This window comes from Marmota monax, unplaced genomic scaffold (genome assembly GCF_021218885.2).
Source record: "Marmota monax isolate L192 unplaced genomic scaffold, Marmota_monax_Labrador192_F-V1.1 WCK01_AAM20220418_F8-fsc00228, whole genome shotgun sequence".
NCBI lineage: Eukaryota > Metazoa > Chordata > Mammalia > Rodentia > Sciuridae > Marmota > Marmota monax.
Genome location: NW_026695240.1, coordinates 1,970,401 through 1,986,487, shown reverse-complemented (window position 1 = coordinate 1,986,487; position 16,087 = coordinate 1,970,401). Strand labels below are relative to the sequence as shown.

General features: G+C 50.5%; 1 protein-coding gene across 6 annotated transcripts in view; it reads left to right on the top strand.

Annotated features, from left to right (window-relative positions):
* The window catches only part of Sipa1l3 (signal induced proliferation associated 1 like 3), a 234,358-nt gene that overhangs the window by 182,558 nt on the left and 35,713 nt on the right, over positions 1–16,087 (top strand). For all 6 annotated transcript variants that reach the window (XM_058577612.1, XM_046440085.2, XM_046440081.2 and 3 more), the window contains 2 exons: positions 8,237–8,364; positions 14,454–14,572. In XM_058577612.1, the coding sequence (XP_058433595.1) occupies positions 8,237–8,364; positions 14,454–14,572 (247 nt within the window). The remainder of the gene's footprint in view (positions 1–8,236; positions 8,365–14,453; positions 14,573–16,087) is intronic.

Sequence of the window (16,087 nt, the reverse complement as noted above, 5' to 3'; positions counted from 1 at the left end):
CTTACTGAACGTGGCCTTGAGCAAGTTAAGAGTACGTGTATGCACGCGTATGTGTATGCACACACATGGGGGCGGCAGCGCACTCAGCATCTAGGAGTGTGCCAGTCTCTCCTCATGTTCTCACCACAGAGCACAGGGACTGACATGTGACTGTCTGTGGTACATAGTTGATGAAAGGACAGTGTGGGCGGGTTTGTTTAAACAAAACCATCTGCTTTTGGTCCAGGACCAGTCCACCAGCCAGAGGTTCTCAGTCTTCAGTCACCTCCATAAGGACTAGTTAAGTACAGATGACTGGGCCTCACCCCGAGTGTCGGCCTCTCTGAGCTAGAAGGTCCACAGTAGAGCACATTGTACCGATGGTGCTCGCCCAGGAACTGGGTACTCCGGAGCTGCCATGCTATGCCATCATTAGATTCTGAGCCTCTGTTGCAAAATTGGAGCAATATACCCACTGTTTCACCTTCCAGTGGCCACCATCCAGCTGTCATTCAGCATGGGCCCAAGAGCCTTCTGTGTATCTGGTGCCAGGAGAAATGTTCAAGCTGCTTGGTTCCAGGTCCAGTGGGCTTCCTGCTGATCGTGGTGGAGAGAAGGTCTTACAGAGCATTTCCACAAAGAAGGAGGAAGCACAGCCCAGGGCCTGAGGTCCAAGTGGGCTGCCTGGAGGAGAGGGCATTTGAACAGAACTTGGGGAGATTAGTAGGAGTTGGCCACAGAGAGGAGGAACAAGGTAATTCTAGAGGAACAAGGCCACAAACAGAGTCAGAAGGATGGCATGAAATGCAGGAGGAACCAGGAAGAATCTGGTCCATATAAGATGTGTCCTGCAAGGACCCCTGGGCCACAGCAAGGTCTCAGCCTAGACATGGCAGTTGGCATGAAGCCAATGATGTAAGTGGCAGAGTTACTGAGGACCATTAGGAGCGTTTCCATCCAAAGTCTTGGTGTTCCCCTCTGTAGTATTTTTTTCAACTCTTCACTTGGAAATAATTGTCTCCTAATGGATTCCTTGTTGTGCCAAGTTGTGTCCCACAGTATGGATGTACCACAGTTGAGCTACTCGCCCACTGGAAGACATTCGAGTGGTCTCTGGGTGTGGGCTATTATGGATATTCATGCTGTGAACATGTACATTCAGGCATATAAGTTTCTATGCAAAAATAAATTTTCATTTCTCTGGGATAAGTGCCCAGGAGTACAATTGCTTGCCATCTGGTAAGTCCATTTTACATTCCCACCAGCAGTGGATGAAAGATCCAGTTTCTCTGCATTCTCGCTACCATTTGGTGTTGTCACTATTTTTCATTTTAGCTATTCTGATGGGCATGTAGTGATATCTCCTTGTGGTTTCAATTTGCATTTCTCTGATGGCTTAGGGTGTTGAGCAGCTTTTCATGTGCTGATTTGCCAACTGCATATTATCCTCAGTGAAATGTCTGTGTATGTCTTTTGCCATTTTCTAATTGGAGTCCATGCTTTGCAGTGTTTGAGAGACTTTTATATGTTCTAGAAGTCCTTTGTCAGACACATGATTTTTCAAGTATTTTCTCCCATTCTTAAGTTTCCTTTTTACCTTCTTTATGGGGTCCTTTGCAGAACAAAACTAAAATTTTTGATGCAGTCCAAATTATCATTTTTTTTTTAATCATGTTTTTGGTGTTGTTTGAGAACCCTGTCTAGTCCTGGATCCTGAAGATCCCTCCCTCCCCCGCCGCTTTTATTCCCTAGAAGTTTTAGGTTTGACATTTAAGTCCTTAATCCTTTTTCGCTCAGCTTTTGTCTATCTAGACAAGAGGTTGAACTTGAAGTTCCTTTTTTTATTTTCTCCAGCACCATTTATTGGAAAGGCTGTCCCTCTTCTACGGCATTGCTTTTGCTCCTCAAAACAAAAATTAGGTGGGCGTGGTGACACACACTGGTAATCACAGTGGCTCAGAGGCTGAGGCAGGAGGTTCAAGTTCAAAGCCAGCCTCAGCAACTTAGAGAAGCCCTCAGCAATTAGTGAGACCTTGTCTCAAAATAAAACATTAAAAAGGGGGGGGAAGGCTGAGGATGTGACTTGGTGTTAAGCACCCCAAATTCAATCCCTGGTATTCCAAAAAATTAATAATAGGAGCATGATTAATTGGGCATATTTGGGTGGATCTGTTTCTAGGTTCTCTAATTTGTCCCATCAAATCTGTATGCATGATCTCAGGGAGTCCTCTGAGCAACTCCATGAGCTAGTTGTTTCACTGTCCCCGTTTTAAAGAGGAGAAACTGAGGGCTGGAGCTGGAGCTCAGGGGTAGAGCGCTTGCCTTGTAGGCATGAGGCCCCGAGTTTGATCCTCAGCACCACATAAAAATAAATAAATAAGGGCTGAGGCTGGGGCTCGGTGGTAGAGCCCTCACCTAGCATGCTTTGAAGCACTGGGTTCGATCCTCAGCACCACATAAAAATAACTAAGTGAAATAAAGGTATTGTGTCCAACTACAACTAAAAAATAAATATTTAAAAAATTAAATTAAATTAAAAATAAATAAATAAATAAGTAAAAATAAATATATGTGTCCTTCTTCAACTAAAAGATTTTAAAAAGAGAGAAACTGAGGCTCAGTGAGGTGAATTAACTTGGCTATGGTCACTATGCCAGGAAGCAGAGTCTGTGACTGTGGCCTGACCCTGACCTCAGAGCTATCCTGCCTTCCCACGGACTCAGCTCCTCCACCTCAAGGCTACATGCGCAGTTCCCTCTGGAATCCTAGTCCACAGAAACCCTCACAGGGCTGTGAGTTTGCATTTCAGGCTCTCTGGCATTAGCAAGTGGGAAAATATCCCTTTTTCTCCAGAATCCAGCTCCTCTCAGCCCACCCCTCTCTTCTAATGCTCAAGAGTCTGCCCTCTGCAACTTAAATCTCAGAATTTTCTATCTCTGGGCTGGGGTTGTAGCTCAGTGGCAGAACACTTGCCTGGCAAGTGAGGGACACTGGGTTTGATCCTCAGCACCACATAAAAATAAATAATAAAGATATTGTGCCCATCTACAACTTAAAAAAAAAATTTAAATTACTGTGTCTGTCAACAGCTTAGTTGGCAGACACAGAATGTTTTAGCACACCTCATGCCCTAAACCCCCAGAACTACCTCTCACAGTCAGTCACCAGCCTGCAGTAAAAGGCCCAAAAGCAGGTCAGAGCTTTTCTAGTAGCCTTGGCCTTAGCTTCTTCCCTCTCCCTATTGCACAGTTGTCTCATGATATCCTGAGCCCATGTGATCCAATCAGACATGCCAGCCCAGCCAGAGATATTTGTCCCCAGTGAGGACCCTCTGTTATATCCAGCAGGCCTACAAGTTGCTGGATGAACTCAAGCTTTTAGGAGCACAAAGGTAGACAGACAGAGCCTGTCTTGTGGCCTGTCTTACTGAGAGACAGGATGACATGATCATTAAGGGTTCAAAACCAGATACAGTCTCTTGCCGGCTGAGTGAGTGTGTGCAGGTCGGTTTGTCTGCATCTCCATATGCTTATCTCCTAGACTGTGGAGAGCACCCAGGAAATTGCGCAGCACGTAGGAAGTGCTCCATAAGGCTTGCTACTGTCAGCACTGAGGAAGGGCCCATGTTGGCAGCTGGAGTGGAGCCTGGTGCTGCAGTCCCTGCTCCCAGAAGTTTGCCACTTGTGTGCAGGATGAGCCCTCAGGTGCCCTAGAGGGTCTTTTTTTTTTTTTTTTTTTCTATTTTCCTCAGCCAACTCCATAAAGAATAGTACATTCCTTAGGAGGCACTTGACCACAAGTGACTCAACCTAACTCAAGAAGACATGAAGTGGGAGGTGCAGTGGCACACCCCTGTAACCCAGCAACAGGAGGATCACAAGTTCAAGGCCAGTCTCAATGACTTAGCGAGACCCTGTCTCAAAATCAAAAGGGCGAGGGATGTAGCTCAGTGGAAGAGTGCTCCTAGGTTCAGTCCCTAGTATAGTTAAAAAGAAAAAGAAGGCATGAGGTGGGTAATTATCATCTCCCACACTCAGGGATGTCTTCAACTATCTGGCTTTACTCATAGCCCCAAGTAAAACCAGTGCCCTGCAAAAGGAGAGGGAAGAACTATTTTTTGTTTTTAAAAATGAAGAAAGTGCTGGGCACAGTGGCACACTTGTAATCCCAATGACTCTGGGAGGCTGAGGCAGGAGGGTCAGGAGTTCAAAGCCAGCCTCAACAACTTAGCGAGACCCTGTCTCAAATTTAAAAAGTTTTAGAAAGGGCTGGGGATGTGGCTCAATGGTTAAGTGCCCCTGGGTTCATTCCCTAGTACCAAAAACAGAAGAAGAAGAAGAAGAAGAAGAAGAAGGAGGAGGAGGGGGGGGAGGGGGAGGGGGAGGGGGAGGGGGAGGGAGGGAGGGAGGGAGGAAGGAAGAGGAAGAAGAAGAATTGAGTCACTTATCCATCCTGGAAGATTGCTTTGGACCCCAATGATTGCCTTTTAAGTTGTCAGGATTTACTCAAGTCATATGACACAGGACTGGTGCCAGAGCAAAATCTGCTCCATCAACAGGGACAAAGAAGGCAATGATTGTTGGGGTGGCTGCTAACAATGACTACATCATCTGTCTACCCTTTTACCCAACCATCCTGTAATTTGATGAGGGTAGATTGACAGAGGAGGCCAGAGCCCTCTGCTCTGGTGAAGCTCATGTTCACATTCACACTTATTTGGTACTTTGCTCTGAGGCTCACTTGGGCACCCCCAGCTCAACTTCCCCAGAGTTGGCACTTCTGGCAGAAGCCTGGAGATGCCCAAAACTGTAGCGAGTAAGTCCCTCATCAAAATTCCAAATCCTTCATCTCCAAAGTGATTTCATCTTCCAAGAAAAGATAGAGTAATTCCTCTAAAATATCTCAGATGAGATGGAAGACAGCCATTCCCTCTCCTCTTCTTCCAGGGACGTTTGCCCAGAGCTGCATGTGCATGGGGAGATGGGCAGATGCCCGGATTTCAGTCAGTTTGTACTTTTGGGCACCCAGTTTGACAGTTATAGCAATGGCCCCAAGTGGGACATTCAGTTCCAGTGAGTGGTCAACATAGGTCCATCCGTTTGACGGGGATAATAGAAAGTCTTATAAGAGAATGGCACTTGATACAGTGCAGATTGTCTTGCTTGAGGACAGTAGCTGAGAGGTGAATTGGCATTGTGTCCAGCTGAGGTGGTCTATCAGGATTAGGCTTAGTTGCATGACATGGAAAGCAGTGATTCAGTGGAGGGTTTCTTTCTTTCTCCCATGTTGTCAGGGATCCAGCTCCTCCTTGATGCATCGCTGTCCTTGGCCTGATGCCTGCCTCCTAGCCCACAGTGCTCAAGCTGTGGCCTTCAGGGCATGACGAGGCAGAGGCACCCAGAGCTCACCTCTGAGGGGTTTTCTGGCTAGAAGCCACATACAGCTCTTTCACTTTGGAGGCGAGGAGGGCACCAGGGATTGAACTCAGGGGCACTCGACCACTGAGCCACATCCCCAGTCCCAGCTCTTTCCCTTTTAACTCATTGGCCAGTGCTGCAAGGGAGCCTGGGAAATGTAGTCTGTTGGTCAATCACTTCACTGTCCAAATACAGCTGGGCTCCTCTCTCCAGGAAAGACGGCACAGAGCAGGTCCTGGGGAGCAGCCCAGCCTGGACCGCTCATGCTTTTCCCTCTTCTCTGGCTCCTGAGAGCCTCTGCCAATGTTTCCCCTTGTACTCGGAATTTGATATTGACTTTTTGGGAAAACGATAAATGTGTCAACACTTCTGTCTCCAGCAGCAGTGGAGACACATTTACTAGGCTGTGGCCAAGTGTGGAGGCAGCCAGGGAAGAAAAGGTCACCTCAGAGCCAGAGCCGCCTTTGTAAAATCCCTTGAATTCCCAAAACTGGGCCCTTAGACGTTCATGAAGAACAGGAAGAATTAGGTTTGTGTTTTGACTCTGTCTTTCAGGTGGTGGTAGAGATCAAAATCTAGTTGGGGGAAGAGAGGTTAATGTGTTTTTTCTTGGCAGGGCAGTGGAATTTCTAGAAATTCCAGTGCCCCCTCTGAAGCAGCCCTCTGCTGTCCTGGGGGAGTTAAGCCTGGCAGTTAGAATGTGGTCTTTGCAGAGAAGCCCTGACTTTGAGCTGGCAGGTGACCCTAGAGAAGTCGCTTACCTACCCTGTTGGACTTGAGTTTATCACCTCTCCTCCCGGACACATCCTCCCATGTTGAAGTCACGGGTGCAAAGGGCCAGGTGGGGGAATCACACCATCAGTGTTATTAGTGGAAGTTCAGGGACACCCCCCCACCCCAGGGCTCATGGTCCACATTAAGGGGGTGCTTCTGGCTAAAAAAACAAAGCCGAGCCCCCTCATACCTGGTAGGAACACGTTCTCCACGGCAGAGGAAGCTCAGAGGCAGGGCAGGCTGCGCAGAGGTTCATCCAGCATCACCACAGCATGAGGCGCGCCGGTCCCTCAGCTCGGCTCTCCCACCTCGGTGTTGGCCTTCCTCTGGCTGCCAGTGGGAAGGTGATAGCTGTTTGTGGTGCTATGTCTGGACCCAGCAACATCTGGAGGAAACAAGGCCATCATTTCTTGTCATCTCTCATAGGAGCAAGGAAAGTTTTCCCAGAAGTCCCCCAGGGGACCCTCTCCAACACGATCAGGTTATGCTGGGTAACAGACACCTGAAGGTCTCTATGACTTAAGTTAACGAAGGCTGAGGGTGTGGCTCTGTGGTAGAGTGTGCGCTTAAAGGTTTATTTCTCTCCCACTCTGCAGTTCCACTGCTAATGGGACAGGAAAGCAGCCGTGAGCCTCTAGTCACTTCCCTGATGGCGAGAACTAGTCACATGACACATCCAACCAGTCTCGAGGGCTTGGAAAGTGCAGCTGTGCAGTGTGTGCAGGTGGAAAGCCAGGAATATTTTGCAGAAGTCTTAATAACTCACAAAACCAACCTGGTGCAAGTGACACACCTGAAATCCCAGAGACTCAGGAGGTTGAGGCAGGAGGATCTCAACTGAGGCCCTAAGCAACTCAAGGAAACCCAGTCTCAAAATAATAAGGGCTGGGGATGTAACTTAGCAGTAAAGTACCCCAGGTTCAATTCCCAGTATCCAAAAAAAAAAAACCTCAAAATCCTCACATATTCTTAGTCACAGTTGTGTGCTGCACCTGTCCTTGAACCAACCTCAGGCAGAGAGGAGAGTTTCTACCACAATGGCTCTGAGCAGAGGTAGGTCAGACATTGGAAGGGATCCACAAGATTGACCCCATGGCATGGAAAATGCCAGTGGCCCTGAGCCCGCAGGGAGAACCATCTGCCGCCACCACCTCCCCTTAAGTCCTTGCCTTGCCTTTGGGTGTCCAGAGCCAGCACCCAGGAGGACCTCTGTCTAGGGGACAATTTTGTTATTTCATCAACTCCAAGAACTTGGGACTCAGGCTGCCTGAGTGGCAGGCGCTGGCAAAGCCAGGTAGTTCACCCCATTCACAGCCAAGGAGCACGAGGACAGGGCACTGCCCCACGTCTCTGCACACTCCTTGGAACTCAGTCAGTACTGCCTTAGTTTTTTCAAGTGGAAAAACAGAGCTCAAATCCAGAAGCACTTGCCCAATCAGGGTCAGGTGGTAGTAAGGGGTGGGCCTGGGGTTTGATCCTAGATCTGCCTCCTTCTGAAGTCTGAGCCCATGATCTCCCCAGGCAGTGCCTTCCTCAGCACAAAAGGATACAGAGTTCTAGCCTGTGGGCTGAGTGACACACATTTCATGTCAGCCCTAGGCTAGGTACTGTGAGGAGGAGCCTGCTGTGATTGCCCCTTGATATCTGGGAAGACTGAGGTTCAGGGCTGGAAGGTGCTGGGCCTTGCTGGACACAGGGCAGTAGTGAAGTGTAAAACCCATCCTACCCTCAGGGCCTCCCATACCTACAGAGGCTGCCTGAGTGGCAGGTCCTGGCAAAGCCAGATACTTCACCCCATTCACAGCCAAGAAGGAACTCGAGGACAGGGCGCTGCCCCACGTCTCTGCACACTCCTTCCTCAGGAGCCCGCCATGCCCTGTGCTCCCTGTACCGCTGCCTCCCTGACTGGGTTCCAGGCAAATGTCTTCCTGAGCCTGCAGCCTGGCCAGCAGCTTCTCGCCTCAGGCCACGCAGAGCCTCTGGGTGTAGAACACACTGTGAGCAAGACTCAGGACAACAAAGTTCTGTCCTTCATCCTGTGCTCTTGTCCCTGTCCTCCCCTGCAGATATGCAGCCGCCCCACACCCATTGCTGTCTTTCGATCCCCACTTCAGCCACGACGGGATGTCCAGCGGCGACTCCTCCTCAGGCGGCCTGACCAGCCAGGAGAGCACCATGGAGCGCCAGAAGCCAGGTAGGGCCTCCCTGACCAGCCATTCCTGGCCCACCTCATCCAGCAGGTCCTCTTACCTACATTTCAACAGGTAACCCCCGCTTCCCTATCAGTGATGAATGAAATACACAAAAAGCTATAAGAACATAGGAAAGGCAGAGGGGTCACCGGGTAGCAGCTGAACCATGATCCTTATGCAGCCAGATAGGGCGTCAGAGATGGTCTCCCAAGAGCTGGAGGAGGGACATGTAACATGGACATGATGGCAGCCGGGAAGGATAGCTGAAGGGGATTGGCAGGGTTGTTCCAAGGGGAGCAGAGCCCACTGCATCCCGTGACTCTCCTTTATGAAACCCTGCCAGGCTGCTTTTCAAGTTTGATGTTCATGTAACATGTGCTGAGGAAAGAGCCCAAATCACGAGCATGCAGTTGATGGCATAAGACAGTGAACACACCCAGGGCAGAAAACAACATGGTCAGCCTCCCAAGGCCCCACATCCTCTGGGTCACCCACAGAGACCACCCCGTCCTGCCTCTCTCGGCCTAAGTTCATTTTGCCTGGTTTTTATTTCATAGAATATACAGTCAGTCTCTATATATTTTGTGCATATGCATCTGGCTTCTGTTGCTTAATGTCTTATTTGTGAGAGCCGTCGCGAGACTGTATAGCAGTGCAAATTCTGAGTAGTGTTCTACTGTCTGAATGAACCATAATTTATTGCTCCATTCTTGTGTTGATGGATATTTGGGTTGTTTCTAGTTCGGAGCTGCTTAGAGGAGTGCCACTGGGAATGTTACTGCACCTGGCTTTTGATGAATGGATGCTCGTTTTTCTGGCAGAGAATGCTCGTTTTTCTTCTAGGTCATATATAAGAAACTGCCCACCAGACACGGTGGCACATGCCTATAACCCCAGCAACTTGGGAGGCTGAGATAGAAGGATCACGATTTTGAGGCCAGCCTCAGCAATTTAGCAGGGCTCTAAGCAACTCAGTGAGACACTGTCTCAAAATAAAAAATAAAAAGGGCTGGGGAGGTGGCTCAGTGGTAAAGTGCCCCTGGGTTCAATCCCTAGTACTTACGTACATACATATTTTAACTAAGTTTTTAATTTTTTTTTTTTTAATTTCATTTCAGCCATTTGAGTGGGCATGTTGTGCCATCACGTTGTGCCTTGTTTTCAGACAGGTTCTTTTTGCTGTGTTACCCAATCCAGCCTCCTAAATAACTGGGATGAAGAGGAGTATGCCACCATGCCCCTGTCACATTGTGTTTTCAATTTGTATTTTCTGATGAATGATGAGATTGAGCATCTTCCCAAATGTTTATTCTCATATAATAAATTGTACTACTTAGTTGAATATTTCAAACATATTCTCATGTAACAAACTTGTAGTCCCTTTGAAGTCTGAGGACCTCCAGATGAATGGTGAGATGGGTTCAAAAGGAAGGGGGAAAAAATGAAGTGCTGGAGAGCACTGACCTCATAGGGGGCGGAGGGGGAGATGTCCTCCTGGAGGACGTTTGAGGATTTCCAGGCAGCTGTGTGTGGTGACGTGGCCCCTCCCCAGCCCCTCCCCAGCTCCTCAGGCACCCTAGGGTATAGGAGAGGTTGCATGCCCAAGGAGGAGGACCCTGGAGAGCTCCTCACACCCCAGGCCAGGGTTCTTTTAAAGCAGGGTCAATGGGTGAACCCCAGGCAAGCAGACCCACCTGTCCCTAGCATTCCTCTGCTGCCTTGGGGCCTTCAGAGGCGGTCCCCCTCCTCCAGTCCCCCTCCTCCACAGCTGATCCTGACTGCAGGTCTGGGATCTTGGTCCCACAACAGACAGATTTGGATCTTTTTTCTTTATCCTCACTCAGTTCAGAAAAAGAAGTGTTGCTTGGCTGTTTCATTACACCAGAGTGTAAGATGGGGAGGGAATGTTTCTAGCATCCATCATAGGCCCCAGATGGGTGTTAGAGAACTCACTGTTGTTCTCCCCCATCCTCCATTTTGTCCCCTAGAGCTTGATTCCCTTCTCGCTTCCTTGGGACTTTGTTATAAGTTGACTAACACCTTCCCTGCCACCGCCCCGCACGTACATGCACACACACACACACACACACAAATTAGAGAATCTGTGTTCAGAAATCATGAGGAAGTCTGTTCTGGAATGTATCCTGGAGCCAAAGAAAAGGTAGTTCAATGGGGCTCAAGAGATGGCGAGGACCAGGCACCATCACAGACAGGCGCTCGCCAGCCCTGGTGCAACGAGCAGCCGTAACCAGCAGCCAGGCTTTGTGTGGTTGTCATGTGCCAGGCGGTGTCCCGAGCTCTACATACCTTCCTAGTGAGTCACCACAGGCACACAGTGGGCATGTGACTGCCCTGTGTAGAGATGAGAGAGATGGCCAAGCACAGAAAGGTTGCTGCTGCTGCTGGTGAGCAACACAGTGGGAATGTGAACTAGGTCTGTTGGTTCCAGGCTCTTCAGACACCACCCCAGTCACCCAGTGTGGACCTGCCACCGTCTTCCAGGCCTGAGAATACCCAGGTTGGGACGGCATCCCCGTGCTCAGCAGCGGCCACAAATTCATGCCTGGCCATCCTGTTAATTGTCCTTCATGTCAAAGATGGGACAGGAGAGCCAGGCCAATCAAAGGGCCCAGTGAAGGGCCAAGGCCCAGGATCAGGGCCTGCTGAGGGCAGAGGCAGGGGCAAGAAGACACTGGACAGCCAGGATGGGAAGGACCTGGCCCTTCACCCTTCCATTCCTTCCCGATGTTGCTGATATGACCAGCCTGGGTGTTGGGAGCAGTAGGAGCCCAGTGGGCACGCTCCCTGCCTTCTTGGGACTAATAGTGGAGAGGCGGACCACACCCAGGGGACAGGGATGACAGAGTAATACCAGTAGAAACTACCAGCGTCCAGAAGGATGGACGGTTTAGGGGAACCACTGAGCAAATCACATCCAGTGGAGGCTGCAAGAATGCAAAGATGTCACCTGGGGCGAGAACGTTCTAGGGAAAGGGAACAGCCCGTCCAGGACCTGAGACAGCATTGAAGCTTGTGTGCAAGGATCAGGGAGGAGGCCTCCTCTGGCCGGAGAGGTGGTGGAGTCAAGGTCAAGGGAGGAGGACGCTATAGGTCTGGTGGGGCCTTGCCCTTCACCCAGGATGGATGGGAGCCACAGATTCAGTCTTCGGAGCAGAGGAGAGATGGGACTTGAAGCTCTTCGCAAAGTCCCAGGGTCCCTCTGGCTGTGGCTTCCTGCCAGGTAGGAGACATGGTGGGACAGAGCCAGGGAGAGGTGGGAGAGTCTGGTGTGGTGTTTGGAAGGTGGAGCTGAGTGGATTTCCGGATGCCTGGGTGCGGGTGAGGCAGGCGTCGAGGGTGACACAGGGATCTGAGCCTCAGCAGCTAAAAGGATGGAGCAGCCATTGAGCAGCAGGAGAGACTGAGAGGTGGGGGTGTGGGAACGGTCGCCGTGAGGTACCCAGCAGCTACTTAGATGTGAGGCGCCTGCAGTCCAGAGGAGGTCCAAGCCAGCCAGAGACAGTGTGGGGTTGTCACCTGAGAGCAGAGTGTCTCAGGCTGGGTGTGACTGCCTCGGCCTTGACTCTGTGGACATGTGGCTCCCCTGCATGGACTGGCCACCTCCCAGGGTATCCAGACATATCCTGGGTATGTAGGACACCCCAAAAGACAAACTGCAGACAAGAGAAGGGAAAGAAGCCAGCCCCGCTTCTTCCTCATATCCGTGGTCCTGAGCAAAAGCCACACAGGCGGCAGCACACGGAGCAGGCCCAGGCTGCAGCAGCCAGCTGTTCTGCAGGCCCTGAGCATCCTGCCTGGCCCCCAGGCACCCCTTCCTCCACAAGAGGGTGGCTTGAGCACCCAGCGCTGCGTTGCGGGCAGCGGAGGTGTGGAGGTGAGCTCGGGCTCCCGGAGGCATGGCACCAAGGTTTTGAGCACGGCTCATGACTCGTCCCTCTCAGCTTCAATCACATCCTACGGGTCTCTCCTTCCAGGGCAGTTCAGGGGTCCAGCGAGATCATGCCCTCAGCGGGGGCAGCCCATGGTTAGGAGAAAACAGACTCCTGCTTCTCAAGCCCTTCCCCTCCGTCACTGCCAGTGCTGTCACTGGTGCGGAGTCCCAGGAGGGTGCCAGGCCTGAGCACAGGCTCTAATACCAGACTGACCTCAGCTGCTCTGTGGCCTGTCCCTTTTGTTGTCACCTTGGATCAATTACTTGACCTCTCTGAGTCTTGATGTTCTGTTGGAGAGGGTACTGAGAGCCACCTGACGGGAGTGTTGGGACACTGAGCGAGATGAAGCATGCGCAGCACCTAGAGTCCTGCCTGACACAGAACACTGCTCAACAATATGATTACAATTATCTTGAACACAGTCGGGAATAAGTGTGGACTTTGGGGTTAGACCTCTGGGTTCAGAGCATGCAGTTGTGCTAGATGTTAACTCCATGCCCTTCATTGATGTTGGTCAGATTTTTAAGTCCCAAGTTTTCAGTTCTGTATAGGACATTGGGACATAGTGGACTTGGAGGCAGAGGCTCAGTTCAGGCCCGCTGCTTAGCCTTGGGAGCTGGACCAGTGTGCACCATCACAGCCTCAAACCTGCTTCCCGTTTGAACCAGCAGTTCCACTGGGAGAACTCAGTCCTGGGCACAATCTCACACTCGCCCCAAGTTGCAAATAGAGGAGAGGCCACTGCAACAGCAAAATTAAGATAAGCTAAATATCAGGGGCTGGGGTTGTAGCTCAGCGGTAGAGCCCACGCCTAGCATGTGCAAGGCCCTGAGTTCGCTCCTCTGCACCACATAAGAATAAATAAATAAAATAACAGCCTTGTGTCCAACTACAAATAAAAAATAAATAGCTTTAAAAACTATTTTTTAAAAATTAAATAAATAAATATCAGGCTGGGCTTGTGGCTCAGTGGTAGAGCATTTGCCTCACATGTGTGAGGCACTGGGTTCGGTTCTCAGCACTACATAAAAATAAATAAAAAATAAAGGTCCATCAACAGCTAAAAAATAATTTTTAAAAAAAAGATAAGCTAAATATCCATCAGTAGACACTGGTTAATAATTGATACAGATTCCCTTGATGGAACACTGCGCAGCTATTAAAAATGCAGCAGCTTCACATTCAGTTGCATTGATGAATTGTGAAGCTGTGAAATGAAAAGCAAGTGTGGAGACGTCATCAGTGAAAATCAAATTTTAGGACATTGTTTATTATGATCACATGTTTGTTTGTTTGTTTTAAATGCCTGTACATTTAACCAACAAAGGATTGCTACCTTTTACTTGTGAAAAACTACCAATAAGGTAAAATACAAAATCATAGAAAAATGTGGAAAGTTCAGGGTGTAGTGGCTCCCACCGTAATCCCAGCTACGCAGGGGCTGAGGCAGGAGGATCACAAGTTCGAGGCCAGCCTGGGCAATTTAGCAATTTCCCTTTATTAAAATAAAATTTAAAGAAGGGCTGGGGAATGTAGCTCAGGAAGTGGTCAAGCACTTGTTTAGCTGCATAAGGCCCTGAGCTCAACCCCCAGCGCTACATAAAAAGGAAAAATGGGGGAAGGAGCTGGCACCGTGACACACACCTGTAAACCCAGCTACTCTGGGGGCTGAGGCAGGAGGATCTCAAGTTTGAGGCCAGCCTCAACAACTGAATAAGACCTTGTCTCAGAATAAAATAAAAAGGGCTGGGGGTGGGACTGGGTGGTAAGGGGCCTCTGAATTCAATCCCTAGTACCACACAAAAGATAAGATAGGTAAATGGATGGACAGAGCGATGGAAGGATGGATGATATAGATAGATAGTGAAAAGAGATGAACAGGTAATTTACAAAAGAGAAAATCCAATGGCCAGTAGGTATAAAAGCGTGCTGGACTTCATTTGGGGATGATTTGATGGTGGTTGTTTGGCTTTGATGATTCCGACCCTCAGGTAATTTATACCCCAGGTGTAACTTGATGGGCCAGGTGAGCAGACAGGCTGGCAAAGCGGGGGCCACCCAGCCATATTCAGGGCCAACTCTTCAGGCCCTGTCTGTGTCCCTCCTAACCACTGGTGTTTCTCCTGTTTTTTTTGCAGAGCCTCTGTGGCATGTGCCAGCCCAGGCCCGGCTGTCAGCCATGGCTGGAAGCAGCATGAGCAAGCACAGCTCCCGGCAGGATGCAGCAGGCAAAGATTCCCCCAACAGGCATTCCAAAGTGAGTCTGGCCCTGCCCTGCCCCGCCCTAGGCATGGGGGGTGGGGCGGCTGGGCAGCTTCCCTGGCCCTTGAACACCTCTAGAGCACATCCTCCACCTCACTACCTTCCCCCAGCAGAGGGCTAAACATCTGGTCTGGAGTTAGAGCTCTTGAGGCTCATGTCCTGGCTCCAACCCTCACCAGCCGGGTCATCTTGAGCCTTAGTATCCTCTTTATTGAACCAATCCTGGTAGATGAACTGCCACCCCTGAGGCTCCGTGACCTCACGCAACAAAATCCAGTTCCCTTCCTGGGACAGTGCAGTGCAGGTATTCAGGGAGCAGCTCCAAGGGTGATAGGACCCAGCCTCCTTCCCTCGTGGGGCTTTGCTGTCACCCCACCTCCCAAGCACCTCGACCTCTCTGCTGGGTCCGTATGTTATTGCAGTGGGGAGTGGAAGGAAAGGGGCTCATGGGGGAGGTGTTGAGGCCAGGCCTGGAAATGGCATGAACCACTCTCAGTTACAGTGTCATTGTACAGTGACAGGACTCTGCCACTGCAGGGGAGACTGGGAGTGCAGCCTGCGGTCAGGAGACGGGCTAATGTGGGGGAGCTCCTGGCAGTCTCTCTGCCTCTGTTAATTCAGTAGGCATTTGAGCATTCAGACCACAGTGACAAAGAGGACAGGTGAGCTCCCGTCAGGAAGTTGACATCCCGGTGCAGACAGTAAGCAGTGAGCCAAGGAACAGAGACGTTTTATACCACTAATGGATCCTCGCTGTGGAAGAGAAACAAAGCACCGTTAAGGAAAAAACCACAAACCCTGCTGTTTTAGGGTCAGCAATGCCCTTTGAGGTGATCTTTAAGCCCAGAACCTTGAAAAAGGTTAGGGGTGACCCCTGAAAATAACCAAGGGAAGAGCACTCAAGCAAATGCAAAGGCCCTGGGGTGGGACTGCGCCTGACATGTTCAGAGAAGCTCAAGAAGAGCAATCTGGCTGACCCGCAGTGACCAAGAGGAACGGGAGGACGAAGTTAGAGACCAGAACAGAGGCCAGTTAGAGACCAGACCTTGAAGACCTGACCTGTGGCCTATAGTGAGGACCCTAGCATACCCCCAGAGTGAGATGGGACCACAAAACAGTTCTGAGCAAGGAAGGGACACCATGTAAACATGGGGGGAACAAAGGTGCGGTGGGGGCTGGAGAGGTGACTGTTGAGTGGCCCAGCAGGAGGCAGTGGTGAGCAAGACCAGGGAGCTGTGGAGGAAGGAGTGCGTTTAGAAGATGGAGCAGAGTCTGGAGTCTGCTGTGGGCCTGGGCAGGAGCGTGAGCAGAGGGTGCACAGGGTGCGTCCCGGGCTCCTGAGTGGGTGGGGCCGTGGAAAGGGAGGAGGAGCCTTGCTGAGAAGGGGAGGAGGCCGGTGTTTCGGTGCCGGGCCTGTTGTTCACACAGCCTCTGCCGCTCCCGAGCCTGGCCAGGCAGGGCTGCGGACCCCACGGCTCTCACAGAGCGGGAGTGAGCTAGAGAGGAGCAG